The following is a 12,688-nucleotide window of genomic DNA, read 5'->3' on the forward strand; positions in this document are numbered from 1 at the left end:
TTTTTTTATATTTTTTCTATTTTTTATCATTTTTTATTTTTTTCCATTTTTGTTTTGTTTTTATTTTGTTTTCTATTTTCTTGTAATTAATATTTTCATTTTTTATTATTTTTTTTGTTACAGAGAGAGAGAGAGAGAGAGAGAGAGAGAGAGAGAGAGAGAGAGAGAGAGAGAGAGAGAGAGAGAGACTGTGTACTATCTTTACCATTATTATTATTATTATTATTATTATTATTATTACTATTATCATGTCTGTATATTTATTCAGTCATTATTTCTATTTCCTTTATTATCAAATTTCTTGGTTTCCTTCAATTTATCATGTTTTCCCTTTTCATATTGTTTATCTTGTCTATTTTTGTCTCTCCCCCCCCATTTCGCCTACCTATCTGTCTCTTTCTGTCTGTCTGTCTGTCTGTCTGGCCGTTCTGTCGAGGTAAGGGAATTATTATCTCTATATATTTCATCTTTTATCTCAAACTCTCCTTCTGTCTAGATTTTATACGAATAACTTTAATATTATCTAGTGTAGTGCTGTTTACGTAAGACTCCCATTAAAATTCGTAGCGTGTTACCGTTTTCTGTTGTATATTTGAATGTGTGTATGTTATTTATCCATTTTTTCTCATTTATAACACAAGAATTTTGCTTTTTTTAATGTTTAGTATTAATAACTTTAATATTATCCAGTGTAGTGCAGTTTACCTAAGACTCCCATTAAAATTCGTAGCGTGTTACCGTTTTCTGTTGTATATTTGTATGTGTGTATGTATTTTGTCCATTATTTCTATCATATAACACGACAAATGTTTCTTTTTAATGTTTAGTATTATCTAGTATAGTTTACCTAAGACCCCCATTAAAATATGTAGTGTCACCGTTTTCTGTTGTATGTTTGTATGTATGTATGTCTTTGTCCATTATCTTTCTCTAATATAATACGATAAATCTTCCTTTTTTTTCAATGTATAGTCTTGTTAGTGTAATTTTACCTAAGACCCCCATTAAAATACGTAATGTCACCGTTTTCTGTTGTATGTTTGTATGTGTGTATGTCTCTTGTCTATTATTTCTATTATATAACTCAATACATATTCTTTTTTTCTTGAATGTATAGTCTCGTTAGTGTAATTTACCTGAGTCTTGCCTTAAAATGCCTGAAATTCCACGTTTTCTATATAGTTTTATGTGGTATGTCCGTTTTCTTTTATCTAAAAATGTCTGAAATTCCACGTTTTCTGTATAGTTTTATGTTGTGGTATGTCCGTTTTCTTTGACCTACATTTGTCTGCTGTTCAAAAAATGTATCAACCTGCACATTTTTCATAGTCTACTTTACACGAGTCTTGCCTAAAAATGTTACCAGTTTCCCATTTTCTATATTTCTAGGTAGCCCATGTTTTTTTTTTCTTATAATTCCTTTCTATACATTTTTCATAGTCTAATTTACACGAGTCTTGCCTAAAAATGTTACCAGTTTCCCATTTTCTATATTTCTAGGTAGCCCATGTTTTTTTTCTTATAATTCCTTTCTATACATTTTTCATAGTCAAATTTACACGAGTCTTGCCTAAAAATGCCACCAGTTTCCCATTTTCTATAGTTCTAGGTTGTCCATATTTTTGTATTTCCCTTCTATATTAATTTCTAAAGCACCCACGTAACTTTAAGACTTATTCGTAGACACTAAGTAAGATTAGTCTGAGTTTTAATCTTTCATAAACTTTCTATTTTTCTACATCTATGTATGTAATTCATTTTATTTGTAGTAAGAAAGATTAATACAAGTTAATTATACTTTTTTCGTAAACTCTCTAAAATATAATTGATTCTCTCTAATCTGTAATAATCTTTCACAAACTCTAAATATTTTTTCTACATCTATGTATGCAATTTATTTTATTTGTAGTAAGAAAGATTAATACCACAAGTTTATGATAATCTTTCATAAACTCTCTAAAATATAACTGATTCTCTCTAATCTGTAATAATCTTTCACAAACTCTAAATAACTTTCTACATCACCTTCCTAAGTTTTAATACTAATCTTTAACAAATTCACTAACTTTTAATAACAACCATTCATAGCTCTAATATTTCTCTATACCACCTTCTATGTCACTTTTCTACCTTAATAATCAGTAAGAATGGTCAAAGTTCGTAATATCATCTTTAATACATCGTGAAATCTTAGAACACTTCCATGATACAATACATTTGTCTATGTATCTCGGTATCATTCATGTATACTAGACTTGTGTGCAATTTTCATCCTACAAACACACATAGAAGTGACACGATACGCAAACTGAATACAGCTGGTTAAAAATTGAATAAATAAATAAAATAAATAAATAAATGGATAGGATAAGTAGTAATTTAAATAAAATAGCCATAAATAAACGTAAAAGATTGAAAAAAAATGAATAAGTAAAAGAAGAATACATGTTTAATTAATGACTTAGTAACACTCACATTCAGAAACGCCTTCTCTCACTAAGACAATTTTCCAAGGCCACATAGATAACTAGCGGGGTTTTCAAGACAGTTTCTCCTTTCCATAACTTAAAAATCTTGCCAATTTATCATCACAACTACAAAACACCATTAAAAACACGACTATCAACTAGAGCCTTTGGAAAACAGGGACGCCTTCCCCTCTCACTACGACAATTTTCCAGCCAGGTTTTCAAGACAGTTTCACCTTTCAATAAACTACAAACTTTGCCAATCCATCACCAGAACCATAAAAACACCCTTACAAACACGAGTAAAGACAACTAACCGGGTTTTCAAGAGTTTTATAACCTAGAAACCTTGCCAATCTATCAACAGAACCATAAAGACACCCTTGAAAAACACGAGTATTTTCAACTGGAGCCTTTGGAAAACAGTGACAGCGAGAGAGAAGGTTTTTTCAGAATATGAGCCAGAGAGAGAGAGAGAGAGAGAGAGAGAGAGAGAGAGAGAGAGAGAGAGAGAGAGAGAGAGAGAGAGAGAGAGCAAAGGAAACAACAGATTAGCGTTAAATCAAGGTGAGGTAACACAGAGAAGCTAAAATAACAATTAAATCAATCTTAAATAACAAAAACTCAGGAAAAATTATTAAAAAGTCAAATAAAATCGTGCAGTAACTTTTTTTTTTCAAACACAAACCGAAAAAAAAAAAAAAAAAGGACACACACACACACACACACACACACACACACACACACACACACACACACACACAACTGTCATGGAAATTGCAACATGGAAAGTGGCTAATTGAATGTGTGTGTGTGTGTGTGTGTGTGTGTGTGTGTGTGTGTGTGTGTGTGTGTGTGTGTGTGTGTGTGTGTGTGTGTAAAAGGATAAATAAATGCAAAAAAATATATAATAAGACACAAAATTTATGAAAAAACTGCCTAAAAAATTTCCAAAGTTGAAATTTTTAAGTCTGAATTTTTTCTAGGCTTAAAAAAACCTAAATTTTGGAAAGCCTAAATGAAAAAACACGACCATGAAATTGTAGAGTTTATGTCAGAGAAGCGAAGGTTAAAATCACACACACAAACACACACACACACACACACACACACACACACACACACACACACACACACACATTCAATCATTTATAATATAGATAACTAATTAATTTTTTCCCCTCTCTTTCTCCCTCTCTATTTATCCCATTCTTTCTATCTATCTATCCATCTATCTATCTATCTATAATCTAACCTAACCTAATCTGTCTATCTGTCTATCTATCTATCTATTTGTTTATCTATCAATTCCATACTTCTAATCTAATCTTACCTAATCTATTTGTTTGTCTGTCTATCTATCTATTTATCTATCCTTATCTCGTGGTCTTATCTATTCTAATACTTATCGATCTATGTGTTTATCTATCTAAATATTCCTGTCCTAACGTAATCTGTCTATCTATCTATCTATCTATCCTTATCTCTTCGTCTTATCTATTCACTTATCTATCTATCTATGTGTCTATCTATCCAAATGTTCCTAACCTAATGTAATTTTCCTAACTTTTCCTGACCTTTTCCTAACTTTTCCTAACCTTTCCTAACTTTCCTAACCTTTTCCTAACTTTTCCTTTTTCCTAACCCTTTCCTAACCTCTTCCTAACTTTTCCTAACTCTTCCTAACTTTTCCTAACCTTTTCCTAACCTTTCACCTTCCGTTTCTAATCTCCCATTCATACTCATAACTTTCCACTCTATTCCTGTCCTGTCACCCTCTCTCTCTCTCTCTCTCTCTCTCTCTCTCTCTCTCTCTCTCTCTCTCTCTCTCTCTCTGTTCTTCCATCTCCTTATGCCCTACTTTAATTCTCTGTCTCTGTCTCTCTCTCTCTCTCTCTCTCTCTCTCTCTCTCTCTCTCTCTCTCTCTCTCTCTCTCTCTCAATCTCCCTTTCCTTCAACCCTCACACACACCACTTTCTCCCTCTCCCTCCTTCTCTCCTTTTATTTTCTCTCTATATTCCTCCATTTCCTTATTCCCTCTCCCTCTCCCTCTCCCTCTCTCTCTCTCTCTCCCTGTCCCTCTCACCACAGGAGGTATGCGCGGGCCCACTGGAGGAGATAGCCAAGAAGATCAACTCCAGACCACGACACGAGGATATACGAACTGACGCAATTTTATCCATGTTCGTGCTGGCCAAAGTTGATGTGAACTTCCCAGAGCCTCACACATCACCCTCTTACGCCTCTACATCCTCCCAAGCTTCTCCCATGGCCTGTTTGGTGCTTCTGGCTGCCCACGTCGTAGCTAAGGGCCTGCTGCTGCCTGCTAGACCCCTCACCTGACGCCAGAAGTGAATGGATGGCAAGGTCACCAGGGATGTCATTTAAAGGATGAGAAAATGCAGAGGGCAAGGATTTCATTAAGGATGTTTGTAAAAGATTGTATTTTCTGTATGTGTGTTTGTGTGTTTGTGTGCACGTATACACACACACTCTCATGTGGTAATGTGTATGTACTCGTTATCAGTGTGTGTGTGTGTGTGTGTGTGTGTGTGTGTGTGTGTGTGTGTGTGTGTGTGTGTGTGTGTGTGTGTGTGTGTGTGTGTGTGTGTGTGTGTGTGTGCGTGTGTGTTAGTGTGTGTGTAAGACTGAGAGAGAGAGAGAGAGAGAGAGACAGACGGAGAGAGAAAAGAGATGAAGGAGGGATTAGCAGAAGAGAAAATAGAAAAACAAAGACAAGGGAAGGAAAGGAAGAGAGGAAAAGGAGAAAAAGGAGAAAAAGGAGAAAAAGGAGGAAAAAGGAGGAAAAAGAAGAAAAGGAGGAGAAAAACAGGAACAGACGTGATTTTGAGATGTCACGGGTTTGAAAAAGACGCACAAATTGTTTATATTTAAGTAACAGAGAGACAAGTAAACAAACGTAAACAATGGCAAACAAAAACAATAATTACAAATATCTGGACCAAAACAACAGAAAAAAAAGGATTATTTTTTATATATAACAAAAATATAAATGGATTACAAATATATATGTAATCTATATATATATATAATTCAGAGCCAGAGGAGGCCACGAGAAGATTCCAAGTAATGGGAAATAATTACAAAAGCAAAGAATTACACCTTGAAACTTACGGAGGATTATATATATGTAATTAAGCGTAGGTGTATGTAATTCTCAGCCGAACGAGGCCACAAAACTAATGTGTATAATAATGATATAAAGAAAATTGTGTTGATCTATAGTGAAATGTAGAAATAGCGACAATATAACGTTAAGATTAGTGTGTAGTTTGTCAAGTTTGCATATTTCTATCATGTATACACTCTCTCTCTCTCTCTCTCTCTCTCTCTCTCTCTCTCTCTCTCTCTCTCTCTCTCTCTCTCTCTGGAATTTATCTTTACAACTCTTAATTTCACTCTTGTTTTTCTCTCTCTCTCTTCTCTTCTCTTCTCTTCTCTCTCTCTCTCTCTCTCTCTCTCTCTCTCTCTCTCCACACCCCACAGAGAGCTTCGCCATTTTGACAATCCTGTGTGCTTGTAAACTAATAATAAGTGCCAAAAGAAAGAAAGAAAGAAAGAAAGAAAGACAGAAAGAAAAAGAAAGACAGAAAGAAAGAAAGAAAGAAAATTAAAACAACAATAACAACAAAATAACAACAAAAACAACAACCACAGCAGACAGAGAGATAAACATGAGATAAAATGAAAAGAGAAAGATGGAAAGTAAGAAAAACATCACAAAAATATTGAAAAAAGTTAGAATTTATGATTTAGATATTGAGAAGTAAATGTTTCAAGTAAATGGCAAAAAGTAACTAATTTTTATAAGACAACAATGAAAATAACAAGAAGGATAGATATGATTATGTAACCTATCCTAAAATATCCTAACCTATCCAAACCTTACCTTACCTAACCTATCCTATCCTATCCTAACCTAACCTAACCTAACCTAACCTTACTTTACCTAAAAAACCGAGATATTTTGACAAGTAAATGACAAAAGAAACGTTTAATTTTTTTATAAGATGATAATAAGAATGACTGGCTAACCTAACCTAACCTAATCTAACTTTACCTTACCTAAAAAAGCAGATATTTTGACAAGTACATGGCAAAAGGAACCAGTTTTTAAAGACAACAATGATAATAACAATAAAAGACAGATATGACTGACCAACCTAACCTAACCTAACCTAACTTCAATCTAGAAAAATGTTGAGATATTTTCACAATTAAATGACCAAAGGAACTAGGTTTTTATAAGATAGAAATGATAATAACAAGAATAATTGAGAACACTGCCTATCTTACCCTAACTTTTACCTTACCTAATAAAACAAATATTTTAACAAGAAAAACTACAAAAAGAACCACATTTTTATAAGGCAAATGATAATAACAAGAATGATAGACAAAACTGCCTAATTTACCTTAACCTAACTGAAACTAACCTTAACCTGACCTAACCTAACTGAAACTAACCTTAAATTTAACCTTATCTAACCTAACCTAACATAACCTAACCTAACCTAACCTTGCCTTACCTAACCAGATCTACCTTTTGTAAGAGCTTTGTAGTGAGAGGAAGGGGAACAGGCGACACTAACGCCCTCTCTCCTTCTCTCCACTAACTAACGATATACATTTATCTTCACCGTTTTGAGAGAGAGAGATACTAACAGCCCTTTCAGTACCAGGACGCTCTTCCTTATTCATTCTAGTGACTATTTGGTGATTTTATAAAGCTTGAGATACTCATGTGGGGGGTTAAAATAGTGAAGACTGTGGCCATTCATCTTCTGATCTTAAAACATGACAATATGCCCTAAATTTGCCAAACTGTCTTAAAATGTCCTACAACTTGCTAAACTGTTTTAAAATGTCCTAAAACTTGCCAAACTGTCTTGAAATCTACTAAATTTGCCAAACTGTCTTAGAATGTTCTAAAATTTGCTAATCTGTCTTAAAATGCCATAAAACTTGCCTAACTCTGAAAATGCCCGAAAAATATGCCAAACTGTCTTAAAATGCCTTAAAACTTGCCAAACTGACTTATAATGTCCTAAAATTAGCCTAACTGTCTTAAAATGCCCTAAAACTTGCCAAATTGTCTTATAATGCCCCCAAAACATGAGTCTCCATATTCATTCTGGTTACTATTTGATGATTTTATTCAACTTCAGAAACTCGTGTGGGGATTAATCTTGTGACTTCCATAGACCCTTGCTAACGTTAATAAAATGGTCTAATGGTACATAAATCTGATGGTAAAAATGTGTTCCAGTAGTGAAGAGGTTAAAATAAAGAAGACTGTGGCCATTAATCTTCTGACCTCCATAGACCCTTGCTAATGTCAATAAAATGGTCTAATGGTACACAAAACTCAAGGTAAAAATATGTCCAAGTACTGAAGGGGTTAAGTAGACAGAAAGCCACCCTAATCTAATCTAATCTAATCTAATCTAACCTAACCCAACCTAACCTAACCTAACCTTTAAATAAATTGGTACATCGATATATTCGTTATTTTAAAGATTACACGTGTGAATTATATATATATATATATATATATATATATATATATATATATATATATATATATATATATATATATATAACTGTAGAGGAGTTCTATAGATTACACAGGTGAGGTTTATTGCATAGGTAGCTTTCCTTGCACCTGTAATGTAATGACAATGACCTTCACTACTACTACTACTACTACTACTACTACTACTACTACTACTACTACTACTACTACTGCTAATACTACTACTGCTAATACTACTACTACTTCAGATTATCAGGTATATTATGGCGATGACAATACTATTTCTACCTCTACTACTACTACCACTACTACTACTACAACTTCTTCTACTTTTGCGAAACAGGGACCGAATCTTGTACTCTCTCTCTCTCTCTCTCTCTCTCTCTCTCTCTCTCTCTCTCTCTCTCTCTCTCTAAAGATGCCTTTCATATAGGGTAAATATAATAGGAAGCTAAGGGAACACACACACACACACACACACACACACACACACACACACACACACACACACACACACACACACACACACACACACCTTCCGCTTATCTGTGTGTATATTCCAGTCCTCTCATTACGTAAATGGATACACACAAACGTACATATCAAAGAGATGAGGAAAGAGACGAGGAAACGCGGGAAAAACAATAATAATAATAATAATAATAATAATAATAATAATAATAATAATAATAATAATAATAATAATAATAATAATAATAATAATAATAATAATGATAATAATGAACACGTGGTCAGCTGAATGTAAACAAAAAGCACGTGGTCAGCTGATGAATGTAAACAAAAGCACGTGGTCAGATGATAAATGTAAACAATAACACGTGGTCAGCTGATGAGTGTAACCAAAAGCACGTGGTCAGCTGATGAGTGTAAACAAAACCACGTGTCAGCTGATTAGTGTAAACAGTACCACGTGACATGAGCGATGTAAAATAATGGAAATAAACGAAATTATATGAAAAAGGTTAGAAATTTAAAATAATAAAAAATGGTTGAATAGTCAGAAAAATCAAGAAATAAAATAGAATAAACAAAAAAGCGTGAATTATTAAACCAAATTAGTGAAAATAAACAAAAACATCGAAAATAACGATAAAAATAAGAAAAATAAGAAAATGGAACAATATTAAACCAAATTAATGAAAAAAAAACATCAAAAATAAGGATAAAATTTACCCTCGAAAACAATAAACTAAGAAAAAGAAAAAGAAAAATATACAAAAAGAACAAATTTTTCAACCAAAATAAATAGAAATAAAAATAAAATTGATTTGAAATTCCTGAATAAGAATAAAAATAAAAAAATGGAGGAAAAAATAGCATCAAAAACAAAACAAGAAAAATAAAAAATGGAAAATAGTCAAAAGAATAAAAAATTTTGAACCTGATAAATAAAAATAATTAGAATAACAAACAACAAGAAAAATGGAGAAAAATTACCATCAAAAACAAGAAAACAAGAAAAAGTAAAGAAAAAAAATGAAAAATATACAAAAAGAACAAAATTTAAACCTAAATAAATAAAAAACAAAAATAAAAACAAATTCCAAAAGAGAAAAAAACGAAAAAAAAAATCAATAAGGCAGAAGACTCTCACTCTCTCTCTCTCTCTGTCTGTCTGTCTGTCTGTCTGTCTGTCTGTCTGTCTGTCTGTCCCTCGATGCTTTTCTCAGTGTACCTCTTAGCCTTTCCTCGTCCAATGGGAACCTCTCACTCTCTCCCTCACTCTCTCATTGGAGGAGTGTCGCTATCTGAGTGTATCTGAGTGTCGTGTCTGCTTTTTTATTGATGGTGCTATTCCTTATTCATTTCTATGCCTTATTTTGGACACCCCTCCCCCCTTCCCCCTCTCCCCCTCTCAGGTCTGGTCACACTGTCATTGGGGTTTTTAATGGTGTTTATTTAATAGAATGCGTCCAAATAAGGGTTTTAAGGGTGTTTACTAATTAAAATAGGTCTAAATAAAGGTTTTTAATGGTGTTGACTATTAGAATTGGTGTTTTAAGGGTGTTTACTATTAGAATTGGTGTTTTAAGGGTGTTTACTAATCAGAATAAGGGTTTTTAATGGTGTTTGCTATCACAATGGGTGTTTTAAGGGTGTTTCTTGATTAAAATGGGTCTAAATAAGGGTTCTTAATGGTGTTTACTATTAGAATTGGTGTTTTAAGGGTGTTTACTAATCAGAATAAGGGTTTTAAATGGTGTTTGCTATTACAATGGGTGTTTTAAGGGTGTTTGCTAATTAAAATGGATCTAAATAAGGGTTTTTTTAGAGGTGTTATTGAGAAGGGTTTAAAATAGGGTTTCTGGGGGGTGAAAGTAGGGGTTTTAAGGGTGTTTACTATCAGAATGGGTCTAAATAAGGGTTTTTAAGGGTGTTAACTAATGGAATGGGTATAAATAAAGGTTTTTGAGGATATTATTGACAAGGATGTGTTTGAAATAGTGCTTTAGGGTGAAAGTAATGGTTTTTAGGGTGTTTGCTGTTAGAATGGGTCTAAATAAGGAGTTTTAATGGTGTTTACTGTTGGAATGGGTGTTTTAAGGGTGTTTACTAATTAGAATGGGTCTAAATAAAGGTTTATAATGATGTTTATTATTGGAATGGATGTTTTAAGGGTGTTTACTAATTAGAATGGGTCTAAATCAGTAAATTAATAGTCTATTTAGAGTGTTACTGGAAATTGGAAGGTATAAATAAGGGTTTTTCAGAGTTCCCTATTAGAATGTGTCTAAAGTAAGGGTTTTAATGGTGCTTACTATTAAATTGCATGAAAATAAGGTGTTTTTGGGGTGTTAATGCGAAGTATATGGGTCTAATGGAAGGATGAGTATAAATTCCTAAGAAAAAAATTAAACAGACTAAAATAAGTGAACGAAAAGAAACGAGAATATTAATCATGACTGGATTGAAGAAAAAGAAAAGAAACGAAACGAAATAAAAAAGAAAAGTGGATATTAATTAGAATGGGTCTAAATTTAGGCTTCATGGAAAGACAAAATTTTCAAATACATGTCAAAAATCTAAATTCTCTTCACCCTTTGACTTGTGACCTGACCTCGGCCTGTCCCATGAGGTCACACACACACACACACACACACACACACACACACACACACACACACACACACACACACACACACACAAAGCTGGATTTCAAATTATGCTTCACTATATTAATCCTTTTCAAATAATAATAATAATAATAATAATAATAATAATAATAATAATAATAATAATAATGTTAGTAACAGATTTTCAAAGTAATTATATTAAACAATAGTAATACGAAGCGAATTACATATATGACTGAAAAAAATGAAAAATAAAGAAAACACAAAAAAACAAGAAAAACTAAATAAAACAAACTTCAAGGGACCATTCACACACACACACACACACACACACACACACACACACACACACACACACACACACACACATAAACACACATTAGTTGACATATCACCCCCTCCCCCTTCATTATTCTGGATAGTATCATTAGCCCCGTGATATAATGATAAGATACCCCGTACGTGTGTGTGTGCGTGTGCGTGTGCGTGTGCGTGTGTGTGCGTGTCAAGCGGTCTATCATAACCCTATCCTTGCCTATAGTCGTTGTGGTATTACTAGCTAGATTTATCATAGTACCCCCTTGTTTTCTAATATTTATGTCCTGTTTCTATGTCTTGGGGGGAGAGAGCGCCCGTTTTCCGTGTCTGGCTCAACAGAAAACGGTTTGAAACATGCAGAAAACGTGATTCCAACCCATTCTCTCCCTCCTCTCTGTGACTTTTAAGGGGTGACTATAAAAAGCATTTCTCTCCACATTAGTTGTATTATTTTTTTGAGTGTGTGTGTCAGGAACTGTGTTAGTGAGTAAGACTTTCACCTAATGGTTGGTTTGTGTCCTAACTCCCCTCTGCCGCCCACCACGCCCCCCAACGCACCCTAACCCAACCCAACCCATCCTAACCCAGCCCTTCCCAGCCCACCCCAGCTCACCCCAGCTCACCCCAGCTCACCCCAGCCCACCCCAGCTCACCCCAGCCCATCCCAGCCCATCCTAGCCATCCCCCAGCTCACCCCAGCCCATCCTACCTGCTGGCCGCCTTGCAAGGGATCAATACACCTTCAAACACCTTCTAACTCTGTCTAAAAGGGTTCAGATGCTCTATTTGCTGTTCTTGTATGTTCAAACTCTATTATTAACTGTCTAAAATGGATTGAATGCTCTATTTATTGTTGTTGTAGGTTTAATTTATTTTTCTTTTTTTGTTGTCTAAAAAGCATTCCACTCTAATTACTATTATTCTAGGTTCAAATACTATTCATAACTGTCTAAAAGGGATGGAACGCCCTATCTATTGTTGTTGTAGGTTCAAACACTCTTCTTTTTTTCTCTCTGTCTAAAAGGGATTCTGTTCTATCTACTACTGTTGTAAGGTTCAAACTCATCAAAACATCTTCTTGCTCTGTCTAAAAAGGGATGGAACACTCTATTTACTCTTGTTGTAGGTTCAAGCCCTCTCTTTTATATTCTTGTTCTGTCTAAAAGGGATTCTCTTCTATTTCCTACTGTTGTAATATTCAAACTCTATCAATACATCTTCTAACTCTGTCTAAATGGGATCAGATGCT

General features: G+C 33.9%; 1 protein-coding gene and 1 long non-coding RNA gene across 6 annotated transcripts in view; one reads left to right on the top strand and one right to left on the bottom strand.

Annotated features, from left to right (window-relative positions):
• Window positions 1–5,114, top strand: part of LOC123512725 — a 128,380-nt gene extending 123,266 nt beyond the window's left edge. For 4 of the 5 annotated variants that reach the window (XM_045269625.1, XM_045269323.1, XM_045269552.1 and 1 more), the window contains one exon: window positions 4,561–5,114. In XM_045269625.1, coding sequence (XP_045125560.1) covers window positions 4,561–4,812 — 252 coding nt within the window. In that variant the 3' untranslated portion in view covers window positions 4,813–5,114. The remainder of the gene's footprint in view (window positions 1–4,560) is intronic. The other variant, XM_045269395.1, reaches the window with a different exon arrangement.
• A 3,350-nt stretch (window positions 5,115–8,464) lies between these two features.
• On the bottom strand, window positions 8,465–11,574 carry LOC123512970. The gene is made up of 2 exons (XR_006677227.1): window positions 11,434–11,574; window positions 8,465–8,561 (listed from the first exon to the last, which is right to left on the bottom strand). It is a non-coding gene; the product is annotated as an uncharacterized LOC123512970 (long non-coding RNA).
• Window positions 11,575–12,688: the final 1,114 nt, after the last annotated feature.

This window comes from Portunus trituberculatus, chromosome 1, assembly GCF_017591435.1.
Source record: "Portunus trituberculatus isolate SZX2019 chromosome 1, ASM1759143v1, whole genome shotgun sequence".
In the NCBI taxonomy this organism is placed as follows: Eukaryota; Metazoa; Arthropoda; class Malacostraca; order Decapoda; family Portunidae; genus Portunus; species Portunus trituberculatus.